This window comes from Diplotaxodon limnothrissa, linkage group LG19 (assembly GCF_057381915.1).
Source record: "Diplotaxodon limnothrissa isolate DT_005_m linkage group LG19, D_limnothrissa_male_GT1.1, whole genome shotgun sequence".
Taxonomy (NCBI): Eukaryota; Metazoa; Chordata; class Actinopteri; order Cichliformes; family Cichlidae; genus Diplotaxodon; species Diplotaxodon limnothrissa.
The window spans coordinates 9,182,003-9,205,993 of record NC_140614.1 but is presented as its reverse complement, the minus strand read 5'-3'; the positions used below and the strand labels follow the sequence as shown (position 1 = coordinate 9,205,993).

General features: G+C 43.1%; 1 protein-coding gene across 1 annotated transcript in view; it reads left to right on the top strand.

Annotated features, from left to right (window-relative positions):
- The window catches only part of rab11fip5a (RAB11 family interacting protein 5a (class I)), a 35,143-nt gene extending 11,721 nt beyond the window's left edge, over positions 1 to 23,422 (top strand). Inside the window, exons 2-6 of the mRNA XM_085342839.1 lie at positions 10,063 to 10,574; positions 11,037 to 11,622; positions 16,309 to 18,744; positions 20,136 to 20,280; positions 21,690 to 23,422. Coding sequence (XP_085198965.1) covers positions 10,063 to 10,574; positions 11,037 to 11,622; positions 16,309 to 18,744; positions 20,136 to 20,280; positions 21,690 to 21,947 — 3,937 coding nt within the window. The 3' untranslated portion in view covers positions 21,948 to 23,422. The remainder of the gene's footprint in view (positions 1 to 10,062; positions 10,575 to 11,036; positions 11,623 to 16,308; positions 18,745 to 20,135; positions 20,281 to 21,689) is intronic.
- The last annotated feature ends 569 nt before the right edge of the window (positions 23,423 to 23,991 follow it).

Below are 23,991 nucleotides of genomic sequence, written 5' to 3'. Positions count from 1 at the left end.
ATGAAAGAGTGGCTGAGGGAGGTGTATGTAAGGAGACCAGGTGGTTTTTTTCCACGCATCACCATCGCTGTTGATCTGTGACTCTATGCGTGCCCATCTCACAGCCGATGTGAAAAAACTTGTGAAGCAAATGAACTGTGAGCTTGCTGTCATTCCGGGAGGCCTGACAAAGGAACTCCAACCGCTGGACATCGGTGTGAACCGCCCGTTCAAAGTAAGGCTGCGAGCGGCCTGGGAGCGATGGATGACCGGTGGAGACCACAGTTTCACTAAGAGTGGAAGGCAGCGCCGGGCGAGTTACGCCACAATTTGCCAATGGATTGTAGATGCTTGGGCTAACATGTCTGCTGGCACTGTTGTTCGAGCTTTCGCAAAAGCCGGCATCGTTTCCGAGGAGCCGCACGGCACGGAAAGTGACTCTGACGGTGAAGACAGTGAACCTGGCATGTTTGATGGAGATTTAGCGCAGCTGTTCAATTCAGACACAGAGGATGAGGACTTTGATGGGTTTGATTGATGATAAAAATGTGAGTACCAAACTTTGTTTTGCTCCTGCTTTATTTTTAAATACGCACACTTGTATGCTTGTGTGTTGTTGATGATGACGATTATTGGTACCGTAATAAAAATGTGAGTACCAAACTCAGTTTTGCTCCTGCTTTATTTTTAAATATGCACACTTGTATGCTTGTGTGTTGTTGATGATGACGATTACCGGCAATAGAAATGTGAGTAAGGTACCGAATTCAGGTTTGCTCCCGCTTTATTTTTAAATACGCATACGGTACTTGTATGCGCCCTATGGTCCAGTGCGCCTTATGTGTGTGTTAAATACAGTAAGGGCACACATAACTGAGACTGCGCCTTTTAGCACAGTGCGCCTTATGGTCGTGAAAATACGGTATAACAGAAATTCTTCTGTAGCAATTACACAAGAATATCCAGTAATGTCCCTGCCTACAATTAAACACATTCACTTACTGAAAATCATCTGCTGTGGCAAATGGGTGCAAGGCTTTGACCACAAACTTAGTCACTGCTCGGTGACATTCGTCTATCCTGGCCTGAAAGGAGACGCTACCGGTAGACTGCAGCGAGAACTGCCAGCATCTGAGCCAGACTCTGTCTGTCTCTCTCATCATGGTCACCTAAATGCACAGTAATGGCAGGTTTTGTAATAAGGCAGATCGCGCTAACATAATATGCACTGTTAGTTGATTATTTACCTGCCGCATTAACGGGAGAGGACGTGCAAGCGTTACCGCTGCTGCTGGGTTGAGATATCTACTTTGCAAGTATTGCAAGTTGCCCTGTTGTCATCCGTTCTCGTAAAGTATAACCAAACTTTTGAGCGTTTGAGCCGCTTACACGCCGTGTTTCCTGTCGGGTAAATGACGCTCTGCAACGTGGTGACGTCATTCGGGGCGTCTGGAATCGATAAGGGAATCGTTTGCAAAAATGGCAAACAATTCCAAGGAATTGAAACAGTGGGAACCAGATCTCAACAAGAACCGGTTTTTGATACCCATCCCTATTGAAAAGAAGAGAATCTGGTATTCTGATTAGTTTTAGATGATTTCATGTTGGGTTCATGAGTCTGTCAGTCCTACTCCATAGTCTTTTTTTTTTTTTTCTCCATTATATTGTGTCTTCAATATAATGTTACATTTTGACCAGGTGCTGCAGGATGTACAGTGAGGCAAAAAAGTATTTAGTCAGCCACCGATTGTGCAAGTTCCCCCACTTAAAATGATGACAGAGGTCAGTAATTTGCACCAGAGGTACACTTCAACTGTGAGAGACAGAATGTGAAAAAAAAATCCATGAATTCACATGGTAGGATTTGTAAAGAATTTATTCGTAAATCAGGGTGGAAAATAAGTATTTGGTCAATAACAAAAATACAACTCAATACTTTGTAACATAACCTTTGTTGGCAATAACAGAGGTCAAACGTTTACTATAGGTCTTTACCAGGTTCGCACACACAGTAGCTGGTATTTTGGCCCATTCCTCCATGCAGATCTTCTCGAGAGCAGTGATGTTTTGGGGCTGTCGCCGAGCAACACGGACTTTCAACTCCCGCCACAGATTTTCTATGGGGTTGAGGTCTGGAGACTGGCTAGGCCACTCCAGGACTTTCAAATGCTTCTTACGGAGCCACTCCTTTGTTGCCCGGGCGGTGTGTTTTGGATCATTGTCATGTTGGAAGACCCAGCCTCGTTTCATCTTCAAAGTTCTCACTGATGGAAGGAGGTTTTGGCTCAAAATCTCACGATACATGGCCCCATTCATTCTGTCCTTAACACGGATCAGTCGTCCTGTCCCCTTGGCAGAAAAACAGCCCCATAGCATGATGTTTCCACCCCCATGCTTCACAGTAGGTATGGTGTTCTTGGGATGCAACTCAGTATTCTTCTTCCTCCAAACACGACGAGTTGAGTTTATACCAAAAAGTTCTACTTTGGTTTCATCTGACCACATGACATTCTCCCAATCCTCTGCTGTATCATCCATGTGCTCTCTGGCAAACTTCAGACGGGCCTGGACATGCACTGGCTTCAGCAGCGGAACACGTCTGGCACTGCGGGATTTGATTCCCTGCCGTTGTAGTGTGTTACTGATGGTGACCTTTGTTACTTTGGTCCCAGCTCTCTGCAGGTCATTCACCAGGTCCCCCCGTGTGGTTCTGGGATCTTTGCTCACCGTTCTCATGATCATTTTGACCCCACGGGATGAGATCTTGCGTGGAGCCCCAGATGGAGGGAGATTATCAGTGGTCTTGTATGTCTTCCATTTTCTGATGATTGCTCCCACAGTTGATTTTTTCACACCAAGCTGCTTGCCTATTGTAGATTCACTCTTCCCAGTCTGGTGCAGGTCTACAATACTTTTCCTGGTGTCCTTCGAAAGCTCTTTGGTCTTGGCCATGGCGGAGTTTGGAGTCTGACTGTTTGAGGCTGTGGACAGGTGTCTTTTATACAGATGATGAGTTCAAACAGGTGCCATTCATACAGGTAACGAGTGGGGGACAGAAAAGCTTCTTACAGAAGACGTTACAGGTCTGTGAGAGCCAGAGATTTTCCTTGTTTGAGGTGACCAAATACTTATTTTCCACCCTGATTTACGAATAAATTCTTTACAAATCCTACCATGTGGATTCATGGATTTTTTTTTTTTTTTTTCACATTCTGTCTCTCACAGTTGAAGTGTACCTCTGGTGCAAATTACTGACCTCAGTCATCATTTTAAGTGGGGGAACTTGCACAATCGGTGGCTGACTAAATACTTTTTTGCCCCACTGTAGGCATTTAAAACACTTATTTATGCTTTAATTACTAGCTCTAAATCTTAAATATCTTTTTTTAATGTCAGTTTTTCAACATTTTGGTCTAAAACTAAATCCTCTCCAGTAGAGCAGGGCGATATGGCCAAAAATATTTATCACGATATATATTTGAAAATTTGCGATAACGATATAACCGACGATATAATTGATGCGAGACAAAATACAACTCCACAACATTACTAGCGCAAAAAGACAACCTTCCATTTATTTTCACTTAAACAAGAAGCTGGTTTTTATGTACATTAAAGCTTTATAAAAATGTAACAGTGCAAATGCAAATTCCTTGCTGAAAGTTTAACCAAAAGGCATTTCCAGTAGAAATGGGCTGACATATCCTGAGCATAACCACGTATAATATCCACTGAAGTTAAAAAGAGGTGCTTTGCAACATTAAACTGCAGTGTGCAGTACGTATTTTTCGGACCATAAGGTGCACGGGATTATAAGGCACATTAAGCGAAACAAAGCAGTCAGATAAATCAAACTTTATTAAACTCATTCTTCTTGCTTCCTCCACTTCTGTACCATTGATTCATTAATGTTGAATTCTCTGGCAGCTCCTCTATTCCCATGTTGTTGCAGTATATTAATGACTAACCTCGTATTGTGGATGGATTATCTCAGTTGTTCTCCTGACTGAAGTTTGGTCCGTTTACAGCATCCTGCCATGCGATTGCATTTGTCTCTAACCATGAGGAACCTTCAAGTTAACTTTTATAAGTGGAAAAGTGTTAGTGTTCGTCCTCCAGCTTCACTGTTTATGTTATGCTAACATAGCTGTGTCGCTAGCGATCACGTAGCACATCATTATATACCAGCTAGCCCAACTTCAGTAACCCTACAAACGTCACTGCTGTTTAGTTTCCTGTCTTCATTTATGTTGGAAGTGATAGCAGAGCTGTACGTTTGATTTTTTTCAGAAATCTCTCAGTCAGAACATGCAATATCATGCTTAGGTAACTAGCGAAACTAGCGAGCTAACTTCCGCTAGCTTCCTGCTAACTTCTAACTCCGTTAAATGTAATAACTTTTGTTTTCATGGATGCCTGGAAGTTAAACTTTATAGTTACACCTGGTAAAGCAGCAATGCTGATCGTTTTATTAAAGATGAAAGAATTTAGACAGTTTTTAACTCTAAGTGATGCTGCAGTGTTGTTTGACCTGAAGCATACGGAGTTTAGGACCCAGATTACTCCCAGATTTAAGAGCATCTTAGTCCGACAAATATGACAATAACAACGGCCGCTTGCATGTTCTGCAAAAAAATGTGCTTTGTTGTGTATCTGACGGACAAACACCAAACCAGTTCCACATCACGGAAGTTGCACCATTTTTACAAACCAATTCTGGTTCATCTGTTTCACTCAACAATCGGCCATGTGCGTATGAAAACAAAGGCACTGCGCATGCGCGTTTTACTCCCATTCTATCGCGATATTTCATTTTCCTATCGTTGCCTAACATTATACCGGTATTACCGTGAACGGTATAATATGGCCCAGCCCTACTCTCCAGTCTTGCTTCTTGGACTGATGGAGCTTGGTAAGCTGGCAAATGCTAATTTGTCTCATAAGTATGTGTTTATCTCATAGGTTAAGCATTTTTTGCCTATTGGCGTTAAGCGAAGATAACAACCCTGACTGTTGAATGTGTTATTAATGTCTTGTAGTGCTGTGCACGTTGTTCTCTAAATAGAAACAAGCCCCCCACAAAGTTTTCATTCTTGGCCTCTGCAGCTTTTTTATTAGCAGCATACATGTGCAGCATATATTTACACTCTTGGGTCATCTAAGATTTCAGCAGCAAGTAATCTAAACCACTCTGCAATCAGAATCAGAATACTTCATTAATCCCTAGGAAAATGACAACAAGGTGATTCAAAGTGCTTTACAGAGACATTAAAGAACAAAAACTAATAAAAAGCATGATTTAAAATTGATTAAAAAAACAGTAGATAAAATCAGTAGTTAAAATGTCAGTTTTGAAATTTAAGCTTAACAGTGTGGATTTGGTGTTTTGTTCAAATGCAGGTAGAAGAGTCTTCAACCTGGATTTAAATAAACCGAGTGCTTCAGCTGATCTGAGGCTTTCTGGGAGTTCGTTCCAGATATAAGGAGCATAAAAGCTGAATGCAGCTTCTCCGTGTCTGGTTCTGACTCTGGGAACTGATAAAAAACCGGATCCAGATGACCTGAGGGATCTGGAAGGTTCATACTGGGTCAGGAGGTCACTGACGAGAATAATCCATGCTATTTTAACATTATAGCTTATACTTTAGAATGTAATTCAATTGATACTTAAACTGTACATTTATATCTACAGGGAGTGCAGAATTATTAGGCAAGTCGTATTTTTGAGGAATAATTTTATTATTGAACAACAACCATGTTCTCAATGAACCCAAAAAACTCATTAATATCAAAGCTGAATGTTTTTGGAAGTAGTTTTTAGTTTGTTTTTAGTTTTAGCTATTTTAGGGGGATATCTGTGTGTGCAGGTGACTATTACTGTGCATAATTATTAGGCAACTTAACAAAAAACAAATATATAACCATTTCAATTATTTATTTTTACCAGTGAAACCAATATAACATCTCCACATTCACAAATATACATTTCTGACATTCAAAAACAAAACAAAAACAAATCAGCGACCAATATAGCCACCTTTCTTTGCAAGGACACTCAAAAGCCTGCCATCCATGGATTCTGTCAGTGTTTTGATCTGTTCACCATCAACATTGCGTGCAGCAGCAACCACAGCCTCCCAGACACTGTTCAGTAGGGATGGGTACCGGTGTCCCGGTTCTGACATAAACGGTAGTAACCAGACCGAAAAGCAGCGCACATTTCGGTGCTTTATTTCGGTGCTTTTTTTTCCTGAGCTGTGATACACTTCTAGCCAATAATTTTACGTTTCCGAGGATAGTAGGCGGGGCCAGGTATGTGCGTTCTTTTAGAGCAGAGCTACAGATTAAAAATGCCCAAGGCGAAGCGGTCAAAAGTCTGGCTGTACTTCACAGCAAAATATGCAAACTCAGCAGCCTGCAACAAGTGCTTTAAGCTGATACTGTCAAAGGAGGTAACACCTCAAATCCGATGAAACACCTGGCGACGCATAGCGTTTTTTTTTTAAAGCCCAGAAATGCGCCGTATGATAGCTTGCTGCGAGACCTCACACCGAGCGCATCTACTGTGCGTGGGTTGCCTGTTATCTGACCCGGAGTTAGCAATATCCCCCAAAAACCCCGAAGAGGAGAGTCCTGGCCCCTAGCCCTGCCAGTGTAGCAGAAATGATGACGGATGATGATGCAGCAGCAGCCGTTCTTCTCTGCGTGAGTAGCTTAATGTTCGTGTGTAATTTACGTTGAGTAGGCTAACCACGTTATTACATTAATGCAGGTAAGGTGAACTAGCAAACATCATCATAACTACATGCGGCTGTCTTCTTGTTTGATGGCAGATACTCGCTTCACCCTGGCCAAAAAGGCTAAAATGACCAAAGAAAAAGTGGAAAACAGCTAAACATGAGAGGTTTTTGGACAAAGTTTGTGTTTTTTCCATTGATTAAGCACTGCTTCCAGCCAAGAGTGATACCATATATGCCCCATAGCTGCAGAAAAGGCTAACATTGTTATCTTTTTACAAAAAACCAGCTGAACATGAGAGGTTTTTGGACCAATTTTGTGTTCTCCATTCTTTAAGCACCGGTTTGAGCACCGTTTGAGCACCGGCACCGTTTCAAAAGTACCGATTTGGCACCGGTATCGGATAAAACCTAAACGATACCCATCCCTACTGTTCAGAGAGGTGTACTGTTTTCCCTCCTTGTAAATCTCACATTTGATGATGGACCACAGGTTCTCAATGGGGTTCAGATCAGGTGAACAAGGAGGCCATGTCATTAGTTTTTCTTCTTTTATACCCTTTCTTGCCAGCCACGCTGTGGAGTACTTGGATGCGTGTGATGGAGCATCGTCCTGCATGAAAATCATGTTTTTCTTGAAGGATGCAGACTTCTTCCTGTACCACTGCTTGAAGAAGGTGTCTTCCAGAAACTGGCAGTAGGACTGGGAGTTGAGCTTGACTCCATCCTCAACCCGAAAAGGCCCCACAAGCTCATCTTTGATGATACCAGCCCAAACCAGTACTCCACCTCCACCTTGCTGGCGTCTGAGTGGGACTGGAGCTCTCTGCCCTTTACCAATCCAGCCACGGGCCCATCCATCTGGCCCATCAAGACTCACTCTCATTTCATCAGTCCATAAAACCTTAGAAAAACCAGTCTTGAGATATTTCTTGGCCCAGTCTTGACGTTTCAGCTTGTGTGTCTTGTTCAGTGGTGGTCGTCTTTCAGCCTTTCTTACCTTGGCCATGTCTCTGAGTATTGCACACCTTGTGCTTTTGGGCACTCCAGTGATGTTGCAGCTCTGAAATATGGCCAAACTGGTGGCAAGTGGCATCTTGGCAGCTGCACGCTTGACTTTTCTCAGTTCATGGGCAGTTATCTTGCGCCTTGGTTTTTCCACACGCTTCTTGCGACCCTGTTGACTATTTTGAATGAAACGCTTGATTGTTCGATGATCACGCTTCAGAAGCTTTGCAATTTTGAGACTGCTGCATCCCTCTGCAAGATATCTCACTATTTTTGACTTTTCTGAGCCTGTCAAGTCCTTCTTTTGACCCATTTTGCCAAAGGAAAGGAAGTTGCCTAATAATTATGCACACCTGATATAGGGTGTTGATGTCATTAGACCACACCCCTTCTCATTACAGAGATGCACATCACCTAATATGCTTAATTGGTAGTAGGCTTTCGAGCCTATACAGCTTGGAGTAAGACAACATGCATGAAGAGGATGATGTGGACAAAATACTCATTTGCCTAATAATTCTGCACTCCCTGTACATGATGTTAGCATGACAACATGCTAAACCTGTGCCACAATGTTGCAACAATGCAGCAACACCCGTGTTAATTTTCAACTTCAGTGTTTCTGCAGAGTCACAGTGGAGGTTTAGAGAAAAAAGGAAGGGATCCCGTGGGGGAGAAATAAAAAGCTTTCTGGTTTCTAAGAAGGCGAATGTGTGAGGTTCCTTTCTCATACACGAGTGGGGTAGTCCCCGTTTTCTTTCATGTTGGAGCTTTCATGTTTTGCCTTTGATTCTTAAACCTCTGTTCTTGTAACTTTCCTCAGTTGCACGTTTGAGTTTCCAGTGCACGACATTTAGATTTTCTTGTTTACTCAACAGAACATTTGTAGTTGATCATGAAGCAATTTCGACAACCTTATTAACATCCTGTTTTGTCATTTGTGCAATAAGAAGTTTCACAACCACTTAATGCAATCAGAAAATTACATGTAAGCACACTTGATTTAGTTAATGATCGTTATTTAACGTCTCAGATAAACTGTATTGAAGAATTCATTGCAGGAAATATTTCGTCTAAAAAGACTCAAATTTATATACTATATCACAACACCAGCTTAAGTTGTCTGAATATTTCAAAAGATATAAAAATAGTTGTTTACTTGACAAAGAAAGTATTTTTGTCTCTCCAAATGGACCTTGAATATAGTGTGGATACCCTGCTTTATATCTATGGATGTCTGTACTCTTTCTCAGAACAATGGTGAATGTTCACTTTGGTTACGTATGTTTCAGCTTCGTAATGCACATATGAATAAAGAGACGATGCGGTGGAGGTGTGAGGTTTATAATAATGTGGCCACCCAGTAGCACAGGAAGTGAAAAATCTATAAGCAGATACCCGTTTGAGGCCTGTTTGTTTGTCTTCCTGACAGAGCTGACAACTTCCCGTTGGCAGCATATTTATGCTAACTGGGGAATTTTTCTCACTCATTTAATTTTTTTTAAACCAGTCACTACAGATCAGATGAGACTTTCCTATGAGTCACAGTGCAGTGAACTTGGTGGCACCGTTCCACACACTTTTCAGGCCTTCATATTCATGTGGGGCGCTGAGTGTTACATCAGAAGTGAGCATTGTTTTACTTCATTGTTCTTGCTTACCGGCCCTGACAACAAAAACAAGGGGCCTCCCGCAGGGTATTGTGGTATGTCAGGACGCACAGCTGTTTGGTATTAGTAGGTCGCAGACACTCGCACACCCTGTTACCCTGTGCGAGGACAGATTAGCCCCATTCATGATCACAATACAGTCATTCACACTGCTTCATGGCTGCACGCAGCGGCGAACTAATTGTTAATGTGATTCGTCACAAAAGCACTTTGAGTTGTTGTTACTATAGTAAGAAGAGTAATCAACACCAGAACATTTCAGCTCTGTGTTTGGATTTTTATTGACAGCGGAAAAAGATGCACCTGTGCATTTTTCAATATGATGCATAATATATTTTCTCAGGAGGTTGTTCTGGATTTGGTCAGCTGTCAGATCCGTGACGAGCACCTGGAACCACAGGTGCACAAAATAGTTCCTCGCACTCTGCAGCTCTTTTCCGGGCACGCACAGAAGCCCGGTTTAAGTATCAAATAACATGAAGCTATAAAAAATAAGCCTTTGCTGATAGTCAGAACACACATACTTTAAGATGATATGAACTAGTGAAAAGCAGCACATTTGAATATGCTATAATACAGCTTCTTTTCACTTCTTTTCACACGCCTTTTCACTGGAGAGTGATAGTGTTTGTGTGTTAATCATGCAAATGGATTCTTTTCTGTTGCAGGTGGTACAGGCTCAACTCGAAGACTGGGAAGAAGGAGAAGGAACGGGGAGACATTCAAGTCACCATCCAGTTCACCCGCGACAACCTGACAGCTAGCATGTACGACCTTGTCATCAAAGATAAAGGCGCCTCCACCTTCGGCAAGCTGAAGGAGCGCATGAAAGGCAAGAGGAGATCCAGCGACGAGGACTCCTCTTCGGCCGTCCTGCCGAGTGGGTATGGCTCTTTGTACCGCATGCGCCAAAGACTTCCTAGCGACGGAGGCGGAGAGGAGGATTATGAGGACGACGAAGGGGGCGAGGTCCGGAGGAGCAAGATGAGAACTTTCTTTTTGAGGGGAAAGTTGCGAAAATCGTCTGACACTCGGTCCAGCACGTCCCTGGGCTCGGAGAGCAGCGAGTCATCGTCACGGGGTGGGAGCCTCAGTCCCACGGCCGGTATCAGCGTGGTGGTGTCCGATCTCTCTAACTCGCCCAGTAACAGCAGCAACCTGACAGCAGATAACAGCCCAGGTGAGCTTGTTGTCACTTTAGTATCAAAGTGAAATATTCTTCTTGTATGATAATGTCTAGAACATGGATTTGTTAGCTGTTGTGTTTCAACCAAAGGAACAGAAATATTTGTTAGCAAGAGTTTTCGAGGTTATTCTGTAAATGTCACAGACTTTAAGTTAAAGTTATACATGTGGAAGTTCTATTTCTTGATAGTTGTGCTCCCTGAAATCTCATCTACACTGAGAGCAGGGTTTAAAAAGCTGCACTACGAAGCACAGTTTCTAGAAAAGATTCTGCAATCGTGGGTAAATTTTCATTGACACCTTTGTCTGCCAGAAACACTGATCAGCTCTGTTTTGAAAGACATTGTCAGGAAAATGTCAAGAAGGCTTTACCAGCTGAAGTTTAATCGAGTAAAGTCATATGTTTTCCTCTGTTCTCAATTTTCTTCCATTCCCTCCTCCTCGCCACGATTTGCAGAGCACACAGCAAACACGTCGCCCAAGTCTTCGTCTCTCAAATGCGAGTTTGGTGATGAGGCCGGTGAGATCACCATTGCAGTGCCTCAGCCCACTGTTTGCATCAACGGAAGCCATTCTTACAACGTGCAGCCCCAGGCCCCAGGCTCAGGAAAACCTGCAGGTTCTTTAGGCCTGGGACTGTTGCAGAAGTCTATGCCTCTCTCCGTGTCTCTACAGAACCTCAGTCAGCAGGCCTCCATAGATCTCCCTAAAGGTGGTGTGGGAGATGGGCGCCGCTGGTCCTTTGACAAGCCCGGCGAGGAGGAAAAAGCAGCCATAGCTGCGGCTCTGGAGAAAAGCGGCCCGATGCTGGGTGAAAACGAGGAGCGCCTGGGACAGGCTGCTCCGACAGAAGCCACGTCATGGTCCTTTGCTTCCACAGTGGAGGCGGGGGACCTCCAGGGGAAAAAGCAGAGGAGGAACTTTTTCTCTCATGCGGGGAAGGGACAGAGTCAGCCCAAGGATGAGTGCGAGCGGGCCCATGCTGCAACTGACGAGAAACAAAGGGGATGGTTTGGATCAAAGGACTCGCAGAGCAAACCCAGGTGAGATACACACTGATCACAGAGAAGACGTCCGACCAGTTTAAACCTTTGGTGCAAATATTATTTGAATGAAGGTCAAAAGCAACCAAAAACAAAGTGCCTGCTGAGAGTTTGTACCTGCACATTTAGACTTCCAGTATCATTACTCACAGAGTGAGGTGCGTAATTGCATGTGACCCGTATACGTTTTATCTTACTTTAGCAATCATAAGGGCATCAAAGAATGTTTTTGATGTGTAAGATGATATTTTGGCAGCAGAGCAGAATGCAAATGCGTGTTCGAGTAACAGAAAGTGTTATAGCGGTGTTACCCTAGTATTGCACATTTAAAGATTTTATCTAGTATTTTATTTCAAGATCAATGATCTTGAAATGAATTTCTAAATGAATCTCTGCACAAAATTTTCTCTAGCCTCTCTAGTGCAGGTTGCCAGATACAGCCAGTGAGTACAGGCCACTGCCACCAGACATGGCAACCAAGCTACGACAGAGGCTAGCAGTGACAGGTTTTGACAAACAGTTTTGAGTAGCAGTGAAACAGACTTCCTTCCTGGCTCTAAATTAGCACTCAATTTCCTGTGGAGCACCTCATTTGGCGTGACATTGCACGATATCTGTTGTCTACCACTATTTGCTTAAACCGATGACGCTCACAGTGCAGCAAAAGCGTAACTTAAACCCATTCTCAGGAGGGTTAAATGACGGCGTAGATGTTTACTTCCTGTGCACCAGCATCACAGCTAGAAATTGCTTCCAGCTTTGCACATATCCCTCCTGGTTTCAGTCTCTGGTTACAGCAGGTATCTGCAGTGCAGATGGAGGAGGAGAGCTGCTCTTGTGAAATTAGCTCTGTCAACTTTCAACCTTGTGCACGCTGTAATATGCTTCAGTAATAATGTTCATTTCATTGGAAAGATGATGATGTGAGCTGGGAAAAAGAAATCATTCTTCTATTACAGGTTGTGTGTGTGTGTTTATGGGCAGGGAGAAAGTGGGGGAAGAAAACCTCGTCTTATTTTATATCCACTTCTAACACAAGTGCATACAGTGGGGCAAAAAAGTATTTAGTCAGCCACCGATTGTGCAAGTTCCCCCACCTAAAATGATGACAGAGGTCAGTAATTTGCACCAGAGGTACACTTCAACTGTGAGAGACAGAATGTGAAAAAAAAAAATCCATGAATCCACATGGTAGGATTTGTAAAGAATTTATTCGTAAATCAGGGTGGAAAATAAGTATTTGGTCAATAACAAAAATACAACTCAATACTTTGTAACATAACCTTTGTTGGCAATAACAGAGGTCAAACGTTTACTATAGGTCTTTACCAGGTTCGCACACACAGTAGCTGGTATTTTGGCCCATTCCTCCATGCAGATCTTCTCGAGAGCAGTGATGTTTTGGGGCTGTCGCCGAGCAACACGGACTTTCAACTCCCGCCACAGATTTTCTATGGGGTTGAGGTCTGGAGACTGGCTAGGCCACTCCAGGACTTTCAAATGCTTCTTACGGATCCACTCCTTTGTTGCCCGGGCGGTGTGTTTTGGATCATTGTCATGTTGGAAGACCCAGCCTCGTTTTATCTTCAAAGTTCTCACTGATGGAAGGAGGTTTTGGCTCAAAATCTCACGATACATGGCCCCATTCATTCTGTCTTTAACACGGATCAGTCGTCCTGTCCCCTTGGCAGAAAAACAGCCCCATAGCATGATGTTTCCACCCCCATGCTTCACAGTAGGTATGGTGTTCTTGGGATGCAACTCAGTATTCTTCTTCCTCCAAACACGACGAGTTGAGTTTATACCAAAAAGTTCTACTTTGGTTTCATCTGACCACATGACATTCTCCCAATCCTCTGCTGTATCATCCATGTGCTCTCTGGCAAACTTCAGACGGGCCTGGACATGCACTGGCTTCAGCAGCGGAACACGTCTGGCACTGCGGGATTTGATTCCCTGCCGTTGTAGTGTGTTACTGATGGTGACCTTTGTTACTTTGGTCCCAGCTCTCTGCAGGTCATTCACCAGGTCCCCCCGTGTGGTTCTGGGATCTTTGCTCACCGTTCTCATGATCATTTTGACCCCACGGGATGAGATCCTGCGTGGAGCCCCAGATGGAGGGAGATTATCAGTGGTCTTGTATGTCTTCCATTTTCTGATGATTGCTCCCACAGTTGATTTTTTCACACCAAGCTGCTTGCCTATTGTAGATTCACTCTTCCCAGTCTGGTGCAGGTCTACAATACTTTTCCTGGTGTCCTTCGAAAGCTCTTTGGTCTTGGCCATGGCGGAGTTTGGAGTCTGACTGTTTGAGGCTGTGGACAGGTGTCTTTTATACAGATGATGAGTTCAAACAGGTGCCATTCATACAGGTAACGAGTGGGGGACAGAAAAGCTTCTTACAGAAGACGTTACAGGTCTGTGAGAGCCAGAGATTTTCCTTGTTTGAGGTGACCAAATACTTATTTTCCACCCTAATTTACGAATAAATTCTTTACAAATCCTACCATGTGGATTCATGGATTTTTTTTTTTTTTTTCACATTCTGTCTCTCGCAGTTGAAGTGTACCTCTGGTGCAAATTACTGACCTCTGTCATCATTTTAAGTGGGGGAACTTGCACAATCGGTGGCTGACTAAATACTTTTTTGCCCCACTGTATTTAAGTGGGTAATTTATTTTGGGGGTGTCACAGGCCTTACTGCACTTTCTGCACTGCTGTCGGTGGTAAATAGTAGTAAATACATTATTAATCTTTCATTCAGGTCTCCCAAAACTCATGATTTAAATTTTTTAAATCAATTTACTTAACCAAGGTGGGGGGGAAAAAAATAAGTCGATGTCGTAATATTTTCATACACAGAGTGTAAACAAAATATTGGCCAGATAAGCACCTGCTCGTAGAAGTAAGGGGTCAGCTATTCTGGACCATAGTACACACAGGGCCTTTCTGCTGCCTCTGTAACTATACATTTTCTCAGCCTACGCACCCACATGCTTTTAGATACTGGAGTTGAGAAAGGTGCCAAGTTGGTGCAGTTAGCGCTAAGCAATGACTACGCCTAGCTGCGTCAACGTTTCTCGCAAATTATTACATGAAGGGCCAATGAAAACAGAGAAGAGACGGCCATTAATGTTTTAGATGCAAAGTGTTTTGGATGGAAGACGTGAAGACACGTGCATGCATATGACTGATGTCAACAATTAAAAATGTAATATCTGTTTTTTAATTCAGCTTTTTCAATTAAAGTCTTCAATGAAGTGTACCTGGAACTGAAGGTCTTACTTACCGTATTTTTCGGACCATAAGGCACACCGGATTATAAGGCGCATTAAACGCCTTATAATGTTTGCTATGTAACTTTGCACTGTCCACTGCTGTAACAAAACAAATTTCCCACGTGTGGGACTAATAAAGGTTATCTTATCTTACATTAATGACTAACCTCGTATTGTGGATAGATTATCTCAGTCATTCTCCTGACTGAAGTTTGGTCCGTTTATACCATCTTTCCATGCGATTGCATTTGTCAAAAACACACTAACTTTTATCGAGTGGAAAAAGGTTAGCATTCATCCTCCAGTGTTTATGTTATGCTAAAATAGCTGTGTCGCTAGCGATCACGTAGCACAGCATTATATACCAGCTAGCCCAACTTCAGTAACCCTACAAACGTCACTGCTGTTTAGTTTTCTATCTTTATTTATGTTGCAAGTGATAGCAGAGCAGAGCAGAGTGATAGTTTACATTTTTTTCCAGAAATCTCTCAGTCAGAAAATGGTATATCATGTTTAGGTAAGCAAAAGGAGTGAGCTAACTTCCTGCTAACATTCTGCTAACTTCTAACCCTGTTAAATTTAATAAATCCTGTTTTCATGGATGCCAGGATGTTAAACTTAATTGTTACACCTGGTAAAGCAGCAACGCTGATCATTTTATTAAAGATGAAAGAATTTAGGCAGTTTTTAACTCTCGGTGTGCCTCAGTGTTTGTTTGACTATAGAACCTGAAGTAAACGGATCTTTGGACCCAGATTACTCCGCGAGGCTCCCTGACTATGGTAGCCATAATGCTCCGACAATCCATCAAGCGGTGCGGCTTGGTAGCTTACCATACATAAGGCGCACCGGATTATAAGGCACACTGCCGATTTTTAAGAAAATTAAAGGATTTTAAGTGCACCTTATAGTGCGGAAAATACGGTAACAAACATGCTTTTTTAAAGGTTTTTATAGATTTTTATAGTAGATGATTACAGCAGTTGGACATTCCCAATATGATTCTCTCAATTTCTTAATGCTATCATGCACTGTTAGAGGTTGTGATTACCAACCTCTTTGCAACTCTACTTCTAGAATACTATTTTTAAAGTGAGTCATGGTTTTTGTTTTGTTTTTTCATGTTTTTGTTTTTTGGCATTATGTTTGCTTTGCTGCAGCTTTTTGATGTGTGTTGCTGGCTTCAAATTGTGTGTGCAAACTCTTCCACTTCAGTTTATACACTAATTAGTAGTGGTTTTAAAGAATAAAGGGGACTGCAGCTTCGACTGATTTGATTCATGTGAGCACTCTGTACAAGTATGTTCTTTAAATCGTGATTTGAGACAGAAAAGCCCTCTTCAGCGTGCGGTTATTCTGTGTGAATGATCCAAACTAATCAAGAGGACTGTGTGCCTTCCTTTCACAGCCTGGTGGTCTCACCTAAATTAGAACCCAGCACTGATCCCCACTTACCACCTCTTCCACCTAGTCACCACCCTCTGGGTCCCCTTGTAGAGCATACCTCCATGGTTCCAAACCTGCACCATACTAACCCTTTCTGCCACTCACCGACCTCACCACCCCCTATATCACAATCCAACCCTTTCTTTTCTCTAATCCAGCACAACCCTTTCTATGAAGACATGATAACCACTCAGCAACTTAAACCTACACCGCCTCCTCTGCCCTATCTTTCCAGTTCCCGGCCCCCTATAGCTCAACTCTTTCCACAGCCGAGTAACTCTAACTCTGTCCTCACCCACGGCAACTCAGCTGCCGAGGAATCCATCACTGATGCTGATGCAAGCAGCACAGAGGTCACGAAAGCTGGGATGAGAGGACTTCCTCTAACTCTCGTGGAAGGAAAGAAACCGTTACTCAAGAAGTCATCCAACCCTTTTATGTCTGTTAGCAGTGTGGAACCGGATTCAGAGTGGGACGAATCCTTTGAAGCATTTGCAGCTGGCAGGCTGCAGTCTCCTGAGGATCTCTCCACAGGCTGCAAAACGCAGCAAAAACCACCCAGCGACCATCTGCTGGAACACTGCAATAATAAAGCCGATCGAAACACAAATGTGACTGATGCACTGCATTATTATCAGCTAGCCAGCCAAGTGACCAACACTAACATGCATTACCATAACACTTTCCCACAATTCCTTGAAACAATCCCAGAACACAGAAGTTTTGAGCACAATGATGTAACTTTAAATACTTCCACTAACTCTCTGAAACTGAACACTTGCTCTGAAACTAATCAGGACACCAGCGCTACCAGTGAAATACCCGACACGAACATGAGTCGAGCTCCTTGCCGCACCCCGTCTGTACAACTCAGCAGCAGCTCTCCAGATCCTAGTTCTTCAGGTCTCGGCAGTTCAGCAGAAGAGGATTTTCTGTCATGTGTTTCCTCTTATTCTGATAAAGTCTCTGCATCCTCATTTGAAGACACTGAAAGCAACATCTTTGGGTCAACGGATGTAAAAAATAAAAGGGGCTCAGAATCTGAAGATGACACTACTTACAGGTCAAATGATCTATCTTTAGTTGATGTTGTTCAGCAAACTGTTATTGAGCCTAAGGATAGCGGAAAGGTAGACTTGAGTGGTTCAGCAGGGTCTTTGGCACCACAGCCCACAGTACTTGGGCATCCACATCCATCAATCACAGAGGAGATAGGAACTGATGGTGCAGATGCTGAAACACGTAACAATTCTAATATTGTATACCCTGACTTGTTGCCTGAACTCTCTAAACCACAACTAAAGTCCATCATCTTTTCACAGTCGGACAATGTAGGGCAAGAAAGAAACATAAATGATTTAAAGGTCTCTATAGAGGATTTTTCTAAAGATTTAAATGATGGCTCTAAAGACAATAATATAAAAGTGAGGAATCCTGCAACTCCAGATCAAGAAAGATCCTCCACACTACCATCATTACACATCACAACCTCCTCCCCTGATGTCAAGCAGGCTTCATTGGTTGAACCCTTTGAGAGGGCTCATTTAGCAGGCCAGGATGTTAGCCCCAATTCTCATGTGCCATTTAGCAGCCTTGGTGATTTACTCAACATCAGTCAGATTGCAAACAGTCCTAGCCAAGACTTTGATGACACTCAGTTGCACAGACGGATATCTGATCAGAGCTCCAGCAGCTTTCTCCAAAGTCTGAATGTCAGTATTGACTCACAGGATTACCAAACCTGCGTGTCTCACTCTTCCTCCAAAAGTTCCAGCGTCTCTGAGCCAAATGAGACGATGCAGCTGAAGGATGTTAAAACAACTGCAGATGCTGCGTTGGGCTTAATGGATTCTACAAATGCATCCAAGTTATCTAATGGGGAAATCGGGGAAACTGACAAATCTGAAGCATCTCCCCAAGCTGCTCAGGACAAGACGACGACTCTTGAGCCAACCTTCCCAATAGGAGACTTGCAATCATTCCCTGCAGCACAGCCGGACTCTTTTATGAGCTGTAATCTGAAGAGTGCTGGTGAGGTCTCGGATGCTACGTCCTCGATATGCGCTCCTACACAGAATGTTACACTACACCGCTCCCAGTCTGAGGGCACACTGGCAACTCCCTTCGACGAGCTCCTCCTACCCTCTTTTGGTAGTGATCCTGGCGGGGTACAGGGTTCCACCTCGTCTCAGCCAGGCCCCGACCTTCCCTCTCTGATTTCCTTTGCTCCTTCTCTTGCTCCTGAAAGTATTTGCTCCCCTGTAGCGCTTCCTGCCTTCTCTCCCTTTGCCAACGCTTCAGCGAGGTTACCGCCCAGCTCAACGCAAGCCACAGCACCAATGCCACTGCAACAGGAGGCAGAGCAGCAGCAGCAGCAGGCAGCCAGTCAGCAGAACAGGTGAGGTTGCACATGCTCAGTGCTTGGTGACGAGGTGAAGAGGAAGGACTACTTGCAGAAATTTCTATCCTGTCATCTCTTTGGTCTCCTTCTGGCGCTCTGCTTCCGCCTGCTTTTCTTCTGCGCCAACTGCACATCCTGTCTCATCCCTGTGGTGTGATCTTCCCTTTTTGCTTCACTTTGTTAAAACACACACACAACAACATTGGTGTTAACAAAACTCTTCTGTAGGTGTCTTTCATGTGTCCTGGCTGTGGTAACGGGAGGGGAAAAAAAGCCTCAGGCCAATTAGCAGTTATTATTTTGCCCCATTTCCTACCACACACCTCCAACTCCCTTTCGAATACACACACTCACACGCCCAACGCACACAAACACTCACATACCTCCCCTTTCCCCACAGGGCCAGCTAGAGTTCTCACACAGCCATCCTCATTTGCCAAAATCTCAAGCAAAAAACAGGCTTTTTTTTGCAAGACACAAAAGGTGTTGTTTTGTCACTGGTAGCATTTCCTTTCCACCTCTGGGTAATAACATATTTAATACAATTCTACATGATTGATTGCACCAGTGCATGCAATTAAGTCTCTCGGTTTTTAAGGTCTTTTCAATTTTCACCATTACTTCTTTTAATAAGACATCTTACACCTGTCTAACCTCCTCTGGTCTTAATCACTTAAAGCAAGGAGTCCTTAAGCACCTGATGTCACCCTGGAGGTCCACAGGCCAATCTGTTGCGTTTAAATAACAGCTTAACCTGCAATACCTGGAATAAAGAAAGATTTGTTGCTGATTGAGAGCATGAAAGTTCAGCAAGTCGACTCAGATTTCCTATGAATGCAGGTCAACTGTAGAGTTTCAGAAGATCCTTTAAGCTGACTCAAATAGAGGGCTAGTTTTTGGCTGTTTGTTGCCCTGCATGCAAATCAGTGTAACAAAGCAGCAAGACGGTTTTCTTGTCTCTGTTCGTTACAGTAGTAAAATGCACTATTGTCAGCCTATAGCTCCTCACAGCCACCATGTGGCTGATGTGAGTCCTTTTTTTTTAAGCTACGGACTGATTGGGTTTCTTGCATTAGTTTATTAAGAAGATGTTTGGGGCTGAAGTGCTAGAATCCAGTATTATACTTATATTGTAGAATCCTGGGTTATTATTAATGTAGCTGCGATCATCATTTCACATGCAGAAATAGTCCTGATGTATATTGTTGAAGCATAGTTGGCTTTTTTTTAAAGTTAAATATATCCAAGAGTTGTGGAACTCCAGTATGGCAACCGGGTTTTTCACCTAACCTCAACTGAAAAAAAACTTCATATAAAATATAAGAGTCAGAGTGCGGTGTTGTATCAAGTGTGGTGGTGTGACTGTGTGTATGTCTTGTCACATCCAGCCCCCACCCAGTGAAGCCCCTGCCCACTGCCATGCAGGCTGAGGAGAAGCGGTCAGTGCTGGCCACAGGCCTGGAGAAGCTAAAGTCCACCATCCACCACGGAAGGAGCAGCCAGCTGACGGAGCAGGAGGGCGAAAGGAAGAAGGTACAGTGTTTGAAAAAAATCGAAAAAAATTGAAATAAACTGCTAACATAAAATAAAATGGCTTACGTTATAAGAATTGTACTTTGTAGTAACAGAAGATTTTATAAGAGTTCTGAGCTCTCCCAGCGAGACAAACGCATTCAGCTTTAGTGTCCTCTGAAAGTTATTCCATGAACACAGTGCAAAATAAGAGAACCAGGTCCTACTACCTTAAAAACACATAACAGCAAAAAACTCAGTGCCCTAATGAGGAGATATTTAAAGTAGTGAAGATCATAGTAGCTTTTTGTAATGTTAAGTAAATAAAGAGATAAAAAGGGGGGTGCTTATTCAGTACGGATTTGTTAATATAGTTATACCAGTGACGTTGTCTAGACCACAAAATACATGGGAATGTGTACTGGACAATGAATTTGATATGAAATACAAATAACTGTGATACACGAAGTCTAGAACAAATAATAGAATCATAATGAAAACCTTTAAAAACATATTATGTCCGAGTGTTTTCCTGAGTGCTAAATTTAAAAAAGGCCCTATTCTGATAATAGAAAAACCAGTGTGTACACAATATGATGTTAAAGAAAAGTCTATCATCCAGCAAGACACATGTGTATTTGTAGGATTACCCTTTTTACACTAAGTCTTCTCCTAGCGTATGAATACCGAGATTATTTGAGATCTGGGATATTTCATTAGTCTGTCCATCTGTGTTTTTTTTTTTGTTTTTTTTTCCACTAATCCAGTTTAAGGTTGGGAGACGGGGGTAGGGGTGGAGTGTCTATGAAAAGGGCTAACAGACAGAAAAAAGGCTTTCATGCTCCCATTCACATTTACAGGCAGCTTAGAATAACCAGGATGTCTTTGGAGTGTGGGAGGAAGCCCTAGCACTCAGAGAAAAACCTCAAGGAGAACCTGAACACGGAAGCGCCCCAACCAATAAGTGGATTCAAACGCAGGACCTTCTTGCTGTGAGGCAGTATAGTCCTAGCCACTGTCGAGATCTGGGAGTGAACAGCATAGGTTTTGTTTCCTTAGTATTAAGAAGCAACTTCAAACCAGGCAATGATGGCTGCAGCAGTTCAAAAGCAGTCTGGATCTCCTAAATGGCCTGACTTAGAGAAGAGCTAACTGAGTAGGGTATTATATCATCTGTATAAAGGTGCAGTTCAGGAACAGGCATGTCCTTCGCAATATTCTTTATAAAAATAGGGGGGGAAAAAGCAGGGCCTGTAGTTGAACCTTGAGAAACTTGTTTTGAAATCTCCAGGAAGCTTGACTTCCTTTCTACAAGGTAGCTATGTAACGCCTGAATCTCATTCTGTAATGAGTGCAATGAAAAGACACAAGGCTGTACCTGTTAAATTAATATTTCTTTCTTGTCCTTTTTTTTTCCTTTTTGTCTTAAGTCACTGACAGAAGGAGCGGGGTCATACTACCACCTGACCCACAGCGAACTGGTCAACCTGCTGGTGCAACGCGAGGCGGAGCTGGAGAGGCAGAAGGCGGAGTATGAACGTCAGAAACTTTTGCTGGCCAAGCGGGAGACGGAGCTGAAGAAACTGAAGCCGCAGGTCAAAGATTTGGAGGACTACATTGACACACTGCTGGTGCGCATCATGGAGCAGAAGCCCACCCTCCTGCAAGTGCGCTCCAAATTCAAGTGACGAATTCAGGCGGGGGGTAGAGGGTTTGCAGTTCACGTTGCATCTGTTCACTCTAACCTCCACAACAGCTCTTTAGTCTTTTCACTGCTATGCTGTCTTTTTTGATACAAATATTTAGGCACTGAGAGATGTCGAGGCGACGTTTTCCAGCTGGCATGCTTTACTGTACTGAAACCCGTCCTCGGTGAAGGGTTTGGTCTGAGTGGTTTTATGAATGTAGCGCGTCCTCAGGTTGTTTTCAGGTTCACAAAGCCAGATGGTGGGTTTAAAAAACCCAGATGCTTCAATTTTGGGATCTTGATTGTAAAACAATTAATTTTCCTTCTCACCTCACCTGTCACTTCTATCACCTTATCACAAAAGAGAGAAAATTGTAGGGTTTCAGTCCACATGACGTTTATCCGACTATATCCTCACTCGAGATGAAACGACACCAACACTTCCTCGTGAGTGTTGCAGCTTTGTAGCTTGAGCAGAGCAACCTGAAGAGACATACTGGTGGTTTTGCATATTTAGTCCATCAGTTGTTGGCCTTTTTTCAGCATGCAGTCAAGTAGTAGATTGATTCCCCTCTTTCAAGGCAGACATTGTTTCAGCTATTTTTGGCATGAAAATCAAAGCCTCTCAAGACACGATCGATCAGGGTGAGCATTTTGTTGTCTTGTTACATGTCATAGTAGCTCAGAAAATGTCGCCATTTTATGGAGTGCAATGAGATGTTGCTAGCTCAATTGCCAGTTCAAAAGCCAAAAATGACATAAAGAGACTAAAAATCCTGACATTTGAAGGAAAACCACATTGAGTATTTGCAGCAGTATCTCCTGTTGTGTGTTGAGCAGTTCACTGGGCAATCCCCCAACCTAGTTTCTCCTGCATTGTCTGGAGTTCATGTGTAAAACTTGTGAAAGTTTATGTTGGATTTGGCTTTTTTGGGCCCTGTGTATAGAGTCAGAATGAAGCGCCAACAGCAGCCGCTGCAGTACGCAATGGAAACACCGCTAACAAATAACAAAGGCACCATAACATTTCCTCCAACAGAGGGAAAGTTTCAAGTCTCTGCAAGTTGAGACCTGATTGAAATGATCTCAAAAGTCTGGCTATCTGGAAGGAAGGAAGAAATCTTCAAATAGAAATCATGCAAAGTGAACTAAAAAGGCAAATTCATGATAAAAATGTGCAAAACCACTGATATGTTTCTTTTGGTATGGCTTTCTGCAACGTTTGAGTCGTGCCACTATTTCCAGAGTGTGTGTCTGTGCGTGTTTGGTGTTGGATTAAGACTCTACTAATGTTCCCTGATAAGTACCGAGTGCTCTGACTCGTGTTTGAAACTACAAACCAAATGAGCAGATTTCAGCCTTTGTCACGTGGACATTACTGGGAACTGATTGTAGCCTTTGAATGTTCAAAAGTGTTCTTAGCCAGCAAGTGAATGGTGTTTTCTTCTTTTTCTTTCACCCATTTATTTGCTTGTTCCGTCCTCTTTTTTTTTTCCTCTTTTCTTCTTTCTGTTCTTTGGGCATGTTATGCTCAGCCACATAAGCTAACTGATTCTAGCATGGGTCACGGTGTTATCAGGTGAAGACAGTATCACTCAGTATCCAGTCAGTATCAGGATCAGCCATCCCAGCTATTTGATCTCATGCTTCTGCCTTCCCACGTGTGCGTTCTCGACACCACGTTAAGAAGAAGATGCCTGCGACATGCTGGTACTTGACTTCCCTCCCTCAGTGTCTTGGGTGTCACATATGCTTCTGCTCAAGCACACATATCGCTACAGCTTTCAGGTGTTACAAAGGGATATATACCGCGTTCTACAGCATATATGCCGTATTGAAATGCCAAATGCTGCCTTATTTTTGTTTTTTGGTGTTCATTGAGAATCGAGCACTTCGTTTGAACTTGTCGGGGCCCGAGGCAGGTTTTGAGAAAGAAAAGCCATCTGTTCACTGATATTTTTCTGTTCTCTCAGTTTTTTCTAATGCTTTGTTTTGATATTGTTTAGGTCACTGCTGCACAAAAGTACAATGTATGCATAACAATA